This window comes from Ipomoea triloba, chromosome 10, assembly GCF_003576645.1.
Source record: "Ipomoea triloba cultivar NCNSP0323 chromosome 10, ASM357664v1".
In the NCBI taxonomy this organism is placed as follows: domain Eukaryota; kingdom Viridiplantae; phylum Streptophyta; class Magnoliopsida; order Solanales; family Convolvulaceae; genus Ipomoea; species Ipomoea triloba.
The window spans coordinates 20,356,697-20,367,914 of record NC_044925.1 but is presented as its reverse complement, the minus strand read 5'-3'; the positions used below and the strand labels follow the sequence as shown (position 1 = coordinate 20,367,914).

Sequence of the window (11,218 nt, the reverse complement as noted above, 5' to 3'; positions counted from 1 at the left end):
TGAAAGTTGTGTACCTAAATTGACGGAAGCACTAAAGTGATAGGACCAAAAGTGAAAAAAACTCTTTATCATTATTATCAGTTACTATTTCTCATCACCTACCTACCTATCTACTTAACATTATGTTTACCTGCATTATAATTATTGATTATTTACCTATCTTTGCATCATTCAATTCAATACACAATACATTCAGTTCTCATGCATCCTCTTCGCTACTTGAAATATCACCATTTATCATCATATTTTTAACTTCACATTAACAAAACTTTTAAATATAATACATACATACATAATATTACATATACATCATCATTATCGTTTGCTATGAATGCTGTCGTTCATTAGTTCTCATCCTCTTCGCTACTTGAAATATCATCATTTACCACTCATATTTTCAACTTCACATTAGCAAAACTTTTACATATAATACATACATAACATTACATATACATCGTCATTGTATAAAGAGTCAATATCACATCTATTGTGGCCCCACAACCTCCCATATGAGAGTACAACTTGGTGTCACTAGACCACAAGATCTTGGCAAACCCCATTTATTTATTCCACAACAAATTAGGTACTGGCATTACCATCTCGTTCCTTATGTTGTTGTTGTTGTTAATTGTATTTATATTTTTATACATTTAAATTTTAAATAATTTTTTTATAAATTAAAATAATAAAATTTTAAAATGTTTATCTTTCTATCTCATTTTACATGTCTTGTTTGCTATTGTGTTTAGTATTTTTCACTTATTTTTAAATTTAGTTATTTTTCTATTTAATGATATTTTAATTTAGTTTTTAATTATATAAATTTCGTATATTAATATTTAATTTAGTATTATGAAAAATTAAATGAAATCAATTTCTGATAAACTTTAATTTATTAATCAAATTACACACAAAATAAAATTGATTGAGTATAATTTTACTGGAAAAAAAAAAAAAAAACCTGCAACTATACAGACATCTGAAAAGATGCTAATATTACTTCGTACTAAAAATCATGGCATAACATGACTAGATTTTGCACGAGTCACATTACCGGGAATGACTGGTTGGATATGGAAAGCGTGATGTATAAGATTGACGGCCCAGATGTGATTTGCCAATTTCTTTTCTATTTATTTCCTTTTTTTTTTTGTTTCTTTTAAAAGTCATATATTCTTCCTTCCCACCTCACATTTCATTTCATTTCATTTCATTTGCCAAATTCTCGTTAATCTGTTTCTCAACCAAGCAAAAAAACTTTCTTCCAAATAACTACTGCCCCCTTGGCCTTCCTTTTTCACTCTGATCTCCTTCTTCAAAAATCCTTACACTTTTTTCTCAGAGCTCTTCATAGCTTGCACCTCAGACTCCTCAACAAATGGAGAGAGACTTCATGGGTTTAACTGTGAAACAGGAGATTCCTGAAGAATCCAAAGATCCAGGTTCACCATTTCTTTCCTTCTTCTTGTTTTTCCTAAGCAAAATTTCCATTTCTTGAATTAAAAGATGAGAATTTTGAGGTTTCAATTCTGGAAACAGCTTAATGAAGCTTGTTTTAGTGGTGGGTTGGGAAAAAAATTGAAACTTTATGTAAACCCAGGTGTATGAACAAGCTGATTAGTCTTGAAACTTCATGTGAGTGCTAAAGAAATAGATAGATGGTCCAGATCATATTATGGGAATTCAAGATTTTCTTGAATTTTCTTGGTTCCAGTCAGCTGCCAAACAGACCTTAATGGATTGCTTTCCTTTGAGTAACAGTTATTACTATTATTATTTAAAAAAAAAAAAAAACTTGGTTGTACTGTTTGTTGTGGTTCACACCAGAAATAATTTATTAATATATGCTTTTCACGTTTCGTACGAATAAACAAATTGGGGAATAAAGAAACCATTTTTATTTGTTGGAGTGTGGGGTGTGCAAACATGGTGTGGTGTTTTATATGCTTAATTAATTTATTAATTCTTTAAATTAACCTTTATATCCGGCTTATGTTAGCAGGGTCCATTGAACTTTTCCTTTTCCTTATAATATATTTGTTATTTATGTTCCTTAGATTACACAAACCACTTTTTTAATGATTAGTTTATGCTGTGATTAGTTGTGCCTTGCTAGAAGTCACACACATTTGTTGATAAACTATGATGCCATAACAGAGGAATATATTATACAATGTGATGGTTGCAATAAAGAATGGATTTTAAAAAGCCTCAAAATGGTTGATTGATTTGGTGTTGTGTATATTTAATAAACAATTTTGACCAGATGGATTTTTCTATGTTGTTTATTGTTTTGCATTCATTAGTACAATGTTTTTTTATAGTACTAACAGTATTATAAAGCACATGGTGTACTCTAATTAAGGTTGTATTTATTTTTAATTTTTTCTTTTAAATGTTGATGAACATGTCCACCCCCCTTTACAGCTGCACCAATGAGATTTTTAATTGAATCTCTTACACAAAGCTAATATTTAATATGATTTAATAATGCTACTTAGTACTAATGGCACTTTTATATAGAATTAAGAAGGGTTGTCTTACCTTAACATTTTCCAGAACCTGTAATCTAGTAAAATTGCTGCCTGGTTATTGTTTGTTGGGTAATTAACCAATTGGTTTGGTGAGGGGGAAAGGTAAAAGAATTGGGTTTTTGAGGATTCTTCATGATGTTTAGTTTGATGAAGTGTTTGTGAGTTGTGACAGTTTTTCTGGTTATGTTGTGATTTTCCAGCACCTATTAGGGGTTCTGCAATGTCGACCAATATCTCGAATCTTCCTCAATATCTGTCCTTCAAGGGTGTTCAAGAGGAAAAGCCGAAGACTGGTTTTGACGCCCTTGCTTCGACAGGACTGGTGACGATAACAACTACTGAAGCTGTTGATTCTGGTATGCGGGCGTTCCCTGGAGCTACACAGGTATTGCAATATTATGTGTAGACTCTTTATACGAATCGAGCTGGCTTATACTTTGAAGTCTTTTTTGGAAAGTGTGTGTGTGTCTTTTTCATTAGTTTCTGTTTCTACGAGTTTCAGAAAAATATGGTTGTTGAAAAACAAGGGGGACTTCATTACACAGTGACAACCTATCCCGCACATCACTTTGATACACACTCGGTTTTTCGCTCTCATGAAGTCAAAGTAGTCCCAGTCGTTAGCAAAACCAATCAAATGTCGATTTCTATGAACATGCCTGTTCACCCGTCCTTTGTTTCCCCTGCTGGACAGAATATGTTTGGTGCTGCGAATGTGCGCCCTCCTGCTGGCTCTGCTGTTGTTGGCACTACTGAACTAAGGTATGCCTTCAAACGCCCGATGTTCTGCCCTTTTATGTAGTTGCTGAGTTGAATCAGATCTGTTTTGTAGGAATGCTCCACAGATGGCGAGGGGTCCTGCACAGTTGACCATATTCTATGCTGGTTCAGTGTGTGTCTACGACAATATTTCTCCCGAGAAGGTAAATCCTTTATCCTCTAAGCTCCTACTCGTGTTCTCGAGGACTTTTAGGAGTTTCATTGGATTTGTTCTGATTATAGGCTCAAGCTATTATGCTGCTGGCTGGAAACGGGACTCCAACTACTCCTGGGGCGCTGCCCTCGGTAGCTCCAGTTCAGGCGCCTTTACCAATGCCTCCCGTCATTAGCAGTTTTGCTGTGAACCCGAGTCATATTGCAACGCCATGTTTTCCAAGCCCCATTTTGAAGACACCCCAGCCTGTCTCTCAGTCTGTTAGCACCAACGAAGCAAAAGTGGTGAAAACGATAGGCGTTGTGGCATCTCAACCTATCAAAGCGGAGCCTCTCAAAGCTGTTTCACCAGGGTCTATTCGGGCCACCTTAATTCCATCAGGTAGGTTTTAATTCTTTTAAGCAAACTAATAACTCTTACTTTCAGCCTAGAGAAACATTTAAAAGCATATTTCTGTTTATATATATCGCCCTAATGTTCTCCAATTTCTCTCTCTGTCTTTAGCTGTTCCTCAAGCTCGCAAGGCCTCCTTGGCTCGGTTTCTTGAGAAGCGCAAGGAAAGGTAATCGTCTCGCCATCATTTTTGTCATCAACCATTGCTTTGATACAACTATCACCATAATTACTCGAGATTTTTAAACCCTCCACCCCTTGGCTCTACCTGGCTTCGATGCAAAATTTATTTTCAACGAGTCTAAAGCTAAAATTGTTTTCACTTTTGGATCCAGGGTAATGAGTGCATCGCCCTACTTGAGCAAGCTGTACCTGGAATGCAACAAGCCCGGGCAAAGCTTCTCTATGAACAGTTTGGGCTCGAGTTCTCTGCCCGCCACCAGTTAGTGTGAAGATCAGAGCTGTGAGATTGAAGCAGTATAATTAAATAGATATTGGGTGAAGGGGTGTCTGCAATGGTCCCTTTTGCTGAAACAAATGTATTTGTTTTCACCTAAATCCTAGATATTCCTTAGATGGGATGGGATTCAAGGTGTTCCTTTTGCTCAGTTGTGTCCTAAGACTTTTCATCCCAGTATTATATAGAAGCATTTGTAGGTTGCCTTTCTTCAGTATACTGTAGAAAGTGTTTTTATTATACTAAGTAGAACACATTATTGTTTGTTGCCTACCTCTACATCCATGTATTATGCTTTGCCATTGGGCAGCTTGTAGCCAACATTATATGTTGTGGAAAATTTTGTGTTAATGGTTACTTCAGATCAATCTTCGTCATGTGTTGAAATATATATGATATATTGCTGCATCTTTTGGCAAAGCTTCTTTATCTTCAAGATTCAGTTATGTTAATGCTCTTTGATTTGGTTTCAGGCTTGTAACCACTATTTGAAAATATGCACTAGGTAACTTGTTCACAAAGGCGAAATTCCTTCTTCCTTAAGGTCCCCACACTCGGTTTGACAGGATAGTTGAGGGGTAAATCACGGTGAGTGATCAGCTAGTTGTGTGGTGCGAGCACTAGAAAAACTTACGAGAATCATACTCTATTTACTTAATCGCTCCTTTCGGAGCTGATGGATTGGGGACTAATTGCACCTAGTCAGATTCTCTCAATGATGGAGGCTTGATTAGGGGCGGTTATGGTAGTTACATTTCTTGTATTTATTAGGCGTGATTAAGGAACATTAAGGTGATCGTTTACTTGTAGTTTATGGTGTATAAATACCCCTCGGAGGGCATAAGAGCATCCACCCACACTAGTGTTCTTTTCACGATTTTTGAGGATGAAATTGCCACATGGAGGTGAGAGAAATCAAAGGTTCATCTGTAAGCTTTCAAAATTTGAGAAATCAAAGATTCATCTCCAAACTTATGGTTTTTGGAACAGTAATTTTTTACATTAATTTGCTAGCTGGGCTCGTAAAGAGAAACCTATTTTTCCAACAATAAGTATCTCACTTTGAGAGATTGCTCCCATATCTATTTTTTCAAACTTCACCCATGTGACCAGTTGAGCTGTCCATATTTCCCTGTTTCCTTAGCCTTTCATATCTACTATAAGTACCTTTGAGGTTATGTTGACCAGTCGGGCTTGCTAACTACCAGTCAGGCAGTCATGAAACCAGTAGGAGAATTTCTGCTCATTATTATAGCTACTATAGTAGGTGAATTGCTACATTATGACATAACGCAAGTATTATGTGAGACAGAAGCAGAAGCATACATTATATTCATTACAATCAGGAATAATGAATAGCTTTTATGAAAGTTTAAATTCCAAAAAATATATAAAGACCTAAAAATCCTCATTTCCTCTCATTCTTGGAGTAGAATCTGAGAACAAAATAGAACAGGAAACGATAAAGAACTCCCCAGGCCAGCAAGATAGCAATATCAATCCAGATACTACCTCCATGGATATCCATGGAGTTAAGAACATCTCTCCCCTCCAACCCCGCCCCACACGCCGTAGAACTTCTCTTCACATCCCCCAAAGGCCCAGGCGAGAGCTCCGAGATTTCGCCAGTGTAACACCTCTTAGAAACCCTAAATTCGTTGATCAACAGCGCCTCAAACGGGTACTTAATCGCAGAGATGTAATGGAGCCAGATCCAGACGGAAGGGATCTGCGTCCTCTTCAGGAAAAACCCGCAGGTGAGGAAGAAGAGCGCGGTGGTGGCTATGACGATCGCGTAGCCGGTGATGTAGCTGGGGACCATGGAGCTGACGAGCATGACGTAGGCGTTGGTGGTGATGAGCGAAGCGTAGAGGATTAGCCAGAAATTGACGAGGCTGCTGTTGAGGTGGAGGATGAATTTGGTGATGACGGCGAATGTGAACCCTTGGATGGCGAAGAAGGGGAGGTAGACGAGGAGAGAGGAGATGACGTAAGAGGAGGCTCGGTAGGAGTTGTGGGAGGTTTCGCGGATGAAGATGAAGCGCTCTTGGATGAAAGTCGGAACGGCGTCGTTTGAGGAGAAGAAGACGAGGCAGATGGTGAAGATGTAGAAGTTTAGGAGGCGGTTTATGGTGAGGAAATTGAAATGGTGGAGGTTTTTGAACAAAGAGGAGAGAACTAGGGCCATTACTGTTAACACTATTTCCCTGGAGAGGAAAAGTTCCGGGGTTCTAATCACATTTAGGGTTGTTCTCCAGCATAAAACCGCAACTTCTCGGATCCATGGATTGGCGAATTTCTCCCTGTTTTCAGGCTCATCCAGGATTTCTTCAATTTCAAACGAAGAAGGCGCATAGGAGGAGAATGACGGCGGTTCAGGGCTGAAATTGGGGCGGACACCGGAAATTCCGGGGGTTCTGTAACCGGAAACTCCGGGGGTTCTCGCCGGAGTCCATGTGGGTTGGCGACGAGGGGTGCCTTTGACGCCATTGTAGACCCAAACGGAGAAGTCTTTGTAGAAATGGGAAGCTAAGCGCGGGTTGTACACGCCGCTCTGCATTGGGGTGTGGGCGGTTTTGCGTTCCAGGGAGTTGGTGAAATCATCGTCGTCGTCGTCTTCTTCGTGGCCGTAATCTGCTGCGGAGTTTCCGATGGAGAATTGGCTGCTTATGAAGCTCATGGGTTTGATCCAGGGGGACTTGGGGTGATTGCGGGGGGTTTTGATGGTTTTGGGTGTTTTGGGGACGGTGTTCATGGAGAATTGATTGGGTTTAACGCCGTCGAATTGATACTGGACAAGAGGATCGAGCCCCACGGTTGATTCATCGTACTCTTTGATCACATCTAGGAGATATTCCAATCCGTTTTCCCCATCTGGAACTGGCCTTCCAAACCCACTCAGGAAACCGCTTAAATCATTTGGACTCCCGGAATATACCAGCCTTCCCCTGCCATCAAAATCAGGTGTCAATAAGGAGTTTGATCAAGAATGTGGAATGATAATAGTAAACCTCATCTTGTAACTCTAGTCATGCTCAAGATTGATTCTGGTTCTGGTTCTATAATATCTGGAACTAGGGTTTCGATTTTGAATCGGGGACTGTTCCAGTTTCGTTTGATTCCAATATAAAACGGTTCAGTTAGAACCAAACCATAGTCATCCCCATGTGACCCTATCCAGACCACACGGAGGTAAACCACATCTTACCAACCTAGATGTCCCTTGCCAACAAAGGACTACACCACAAGGAAGTGCACATAAATCTCACCTTGTGATACTAGCCAACAAATAATCACAAAGAAGTAAACCAATCTAAATTGTCCATAGTTGACCCTAGTTATAAAAGAATTACACGACAAGGAGGTAAACAAAACCTAAGTTGCCCTTAGCTGACCTACTCAATCCAAAAAAAAAAATCAATAGGTTGCTATCGCTAGGGCAATTTATATCGTGGACCAAGGTCCAAAATGCACTATAAACCTTGGTCTAATATACAGAAGTTGATTTCATAAAGTACAGAATTCATGTTTATAATGGACAGAATATAATTATATAGCCGAAGACGCATAAACACTTAACATAATACACAGAATTCATATTAATAATTCTCTGCATTATGATCATGAATTATGTACCTTATGAAATCAAATTCTTTGTATTGGACCAGGGTCTACAGTTCCACTATATAACAATTGTACCGCTAGAAATCAAACTTGTAACCTTATGGTTACCAAGTCAACCGCCTGATTACTTTGACACTTTGGCATGGGTTTCCCCAATATTGTAAGTGTTGAGTGTTGAAGCTAGGATTCGAATGTTGATGATAATTCTTGAGTTCTAATTTGTTAATTACCTAGCAAGAACCGTGATCTGATCAAGGAGAACCTGGATTCTGAAAGAGGGTTGGTGAATGGTCATCAGGACTATACTGCCACTCTTAGCAATGTCTTTAACCTTTTCAACAACACTGTAAGCACTGGTGGAGTCAAGGCCTGAAGTTGGCTCATCAAGAAACAGAAGTGAAGGTTTGTGGATAATGTCAATTCCTATGGACACCCTTCGTCGCTCTCCACCCGATACACCTCTCCTCCCTTCGTCCCCGATGTAAGTATGTGCACAACTCTGCAGATACGGGACTACACATTTATGTTTTATATATTATATGATAAAAGACGAGAGGAATATAATCTTAGTATGTATACCGTTAGGCCTAGTTGATCGAGGAGCTCGTTCACTCTCTTCTTCTTCTCATCTCGGGGAATTGATGGTGGGAGCCTCACTTCTGCAGCAAACATGAAGGTCTCAAAGACTGTCAGCATGGCGAAAAGCTGGTCATCTTGCATCACATATGAAGATATCATCTTCATATAGCTTGTTGTGACCTGATTTTATGCATCAAAAGTAGTAAGAAAAGGGCAATGGCTTAGCTGATAAAGTGTACTATTTCAACTAAAAGATTAAGTTAAGAGATTATTTTATGCTCAACATCGTTAGGATCAAGGCGCAAAGACCACCATCATATTTTCGAGAGTTAGACTTGGCCCTTCACCAACCTTCACCCAACAATTTTTCGCACTAGGTGTTGGACTTGGTCCTTCACCAACCTCCGTCCAACAATTCCTTAGTCACATGGTGCTAGACTTAGCCTTTCACTGACCTCCCTAACAAGCACGCTAGTCACATACTGCTGGACTTGGCCCTTCACCGGCCTCTGCCCAACAACCCTAGCCACATGGTGCTGGACTTGACTCTTCACTGGCCTCCGCCAACAATCCCGCAAGTCACATGGTGTTGGACTTGACCCTTCATCGGCCTCCACCCAATAGTTCCCTAACCATATGGTGCTGGATTTGGCCCTGGCTTACGCCAACAATCTCGCGAGCCACATGGTAATTGACTTGTGCCAACAATCACGCTAACTACATAGTGCTGGACTTGGCCCTTCATCACTAACCTCTGCCCAATAGCGTCCTAACTACATGGTGCTGGATTTGGCCATTACTGGCCTCACTCCAACAAACACAAAGATAAAGGAAACAGATAGATCAGAAATACTGACTGGTTTGCCATTAATCCTGACAGTTCCTTCAAGACTCCCACGGGCAATCCGGCCAGCCAAGGCATCAAGAAAAGTGGACTTCCCGGCACCACTAGGCCCCATGATGGCCATAACTTCACCTCTGATGGCCTGCCCGGAGATATCGTGAAGCAGATAAGCCTCCTTGTTGATCCACACACCATCCTTCTTCTGCTTCTTCATCACACTGTAAGACAGGTTGTTGAACTCCAGGCCTTGCCCCGGGATCAGCTTTCGCGATCGCTGCTTTGCCCCAACATTATTATTATTATTATTCTTTCCAATAATCTTTGCAGCTTTGTCTGTGTCCATGATGTTCTCCAGGTTCCTGTTATCTGCACCCTTCTTGAACCTGGCCATTTTTCCCTTTTTTCCCTCACCCAAATCTGCAGTGACTTTGCATGTTTATAAATGAGGGTAGATAGGAAATGATCAAGCGTGGACAAAAGGGAATTAAATCAATTAATGATGATTAAATTGAGAGATTTGGGTTTGGAGTTGAGGAAAAAAACAATACAAAAATAGATGGCAGGCCGCCAGAAAGATGTGTTTTCTTCCTAAATTCTATGTACTTTGGTCTTCTCGCTGATTTGCTTTGATTAGTCCGGAAAGTAGTGATGTTTCTTAAGGCATAAAGACATAATTCCTGTGTTTATTAAAAACTTAAGTCAGGTCAAACAATGTAAGTAATTGCTAAAGTAATTTTATATACTTTTCTCATGCAGGAATCAAATGGCAATAAAAACAAAAGATCTGGATTCTCATTTCTGGAGCATTGTTATATATATAACTCTTCTCTTTGACAAGTGGTATGTATATTGGCGTTATCCTATGCTAGCTTGAATTTTCAATCCATTTCATATTTGTCTGTCAAACACTTACTTAAAAAGTGAATTATTTAGGGTGTGTTTGGTTCGCACATGAAAATTAGAATTGGAATGAGTATCAAATACACTTGTAATGGTAATTCGGTTTGGTGAAAGTATTTTGCATGTTGGGTTTTTCAATTAAGAATGAATGATGGAATGAAACCCTTATTTTATTAGGGAATGAGTTTTTCTATTTTTCAATTAAGAGAGTAATTAAAATTCATAATAGTGTTCTGATTGTGTTTAATTTGGCAAAGGTTATGGTTTAACCGTGTTAATAAATAACTATATAATTTTCAAAAAAAAAATAACTATATGGTATTCATAATTTATTTGCTTAATATACTAAAAATTATAATACAATTTATATTCCATCATCTTTGTTTTTTTTTTTAACAATTATTTACAAAGTAGTATCCGTTTTTTACCTTCTCAATCTTTTTTAGCCCATGAATAAATGCTCCCACCACCCCAGAATTCGATCATGTGACTGACTATTCATTTAAAATGGTAACAGTAGTGTCATCATCATATAGAAGATTAGCTATTAAATCTCTAACCCAAAATTCTAAATAAAAAGTTTTAAACTTTTGACTCCACAACTATTATGCTTCTCTTAGTTTTGGTCTCAGACTTTTTTTTTTCTCTTTACTTTAATTAAGTTACAACTTGCATTCCTTCAAAAAAAAAAAAAAAAAAAAGTTACAACTTGCATTCTTTTAGCAAATTTGGTCCTTCTAGTACTTTTTTTTTTTTTGGTAACAAACTAAGTTACTGGAGTCAACTATTTTGACTGTTTTAAGGAGCAAAATTAACAATAATCTAAACTTCTCAAACATTCTTTAATGCGTCCAAACTCCAATTCATAATTTCTCAATAACTTTTCACTTTTTTCAAAATTCTAAGACAAATCTCTTCTTGGACCATAGATCTGATTAAAGTACATTTGCAAG

General features: G+C 38.4%; 2 protein-coding genes across 3 annotated transcripts; one reads left to right on the top strand and one right to left on the bottom strand.

Moving 5' to 3' along the window:
- Positions 1–1,190: 1,190 nt before the first annotated feature.
- LOC116033029 (protein TIFY 6B-like) lies at positions 1,191–4,726 on the top strand. Of its 2 annotated transcripts, none has more exons than XM_031275784.1 (7): positions 1,191–1,442; positions 2,735–2,919; positions 3,229–3,296; positions 3,367–3,457; positions 3,537–3,849; positions 3,973–4,030; positions 4,197–4,726. In XM_031275784.1, the coding sequence occupies exons 1-7, from the start codon at positions 1,379–1,381 to the stop codon at positions 4,306–4,308; spliced, it is 891 nt and encodes a 296-aa protein (XP_031131644.1). In that variant the 5' UTR covers positions 1,191–1,378; the 3' UTR covers positions 4,309–4,726. The 2 variants fall into 2 exon arrangements, with proteins under 2 accessions (XP_031131644.1, XP_031131643.1); XM_031275783.1 differs by having other exon boundaries at positions 1,193–1,442; positions 3,037–3,296.
- A 1,000-nt stretch (positions 4,727–5,726) lies between these two features.
- LOC116032884 (ABC transporter G family member 17-like) lies at positions 5,727–9,756 on the bottom strand. The gene is made up of 4 exons (XM_031275623.1): positions 9,379–9,756; positions 8,522–8,701; positions 8,173–8,441; positions 5,727–7,266 (listed from the first exon to the last, which is right to left on the bottom strand). The coding sequence occupies exons 1-4, from the start codon at positions 9,754–9,756 to the stop codon at positions 5,727–5,729; spliced, it is 2,367 nt and encodes a 788-aa protein (XP_031131483.1).
- Positions 9,757–11,218: the final 1,462 nt, after the last annotated feature.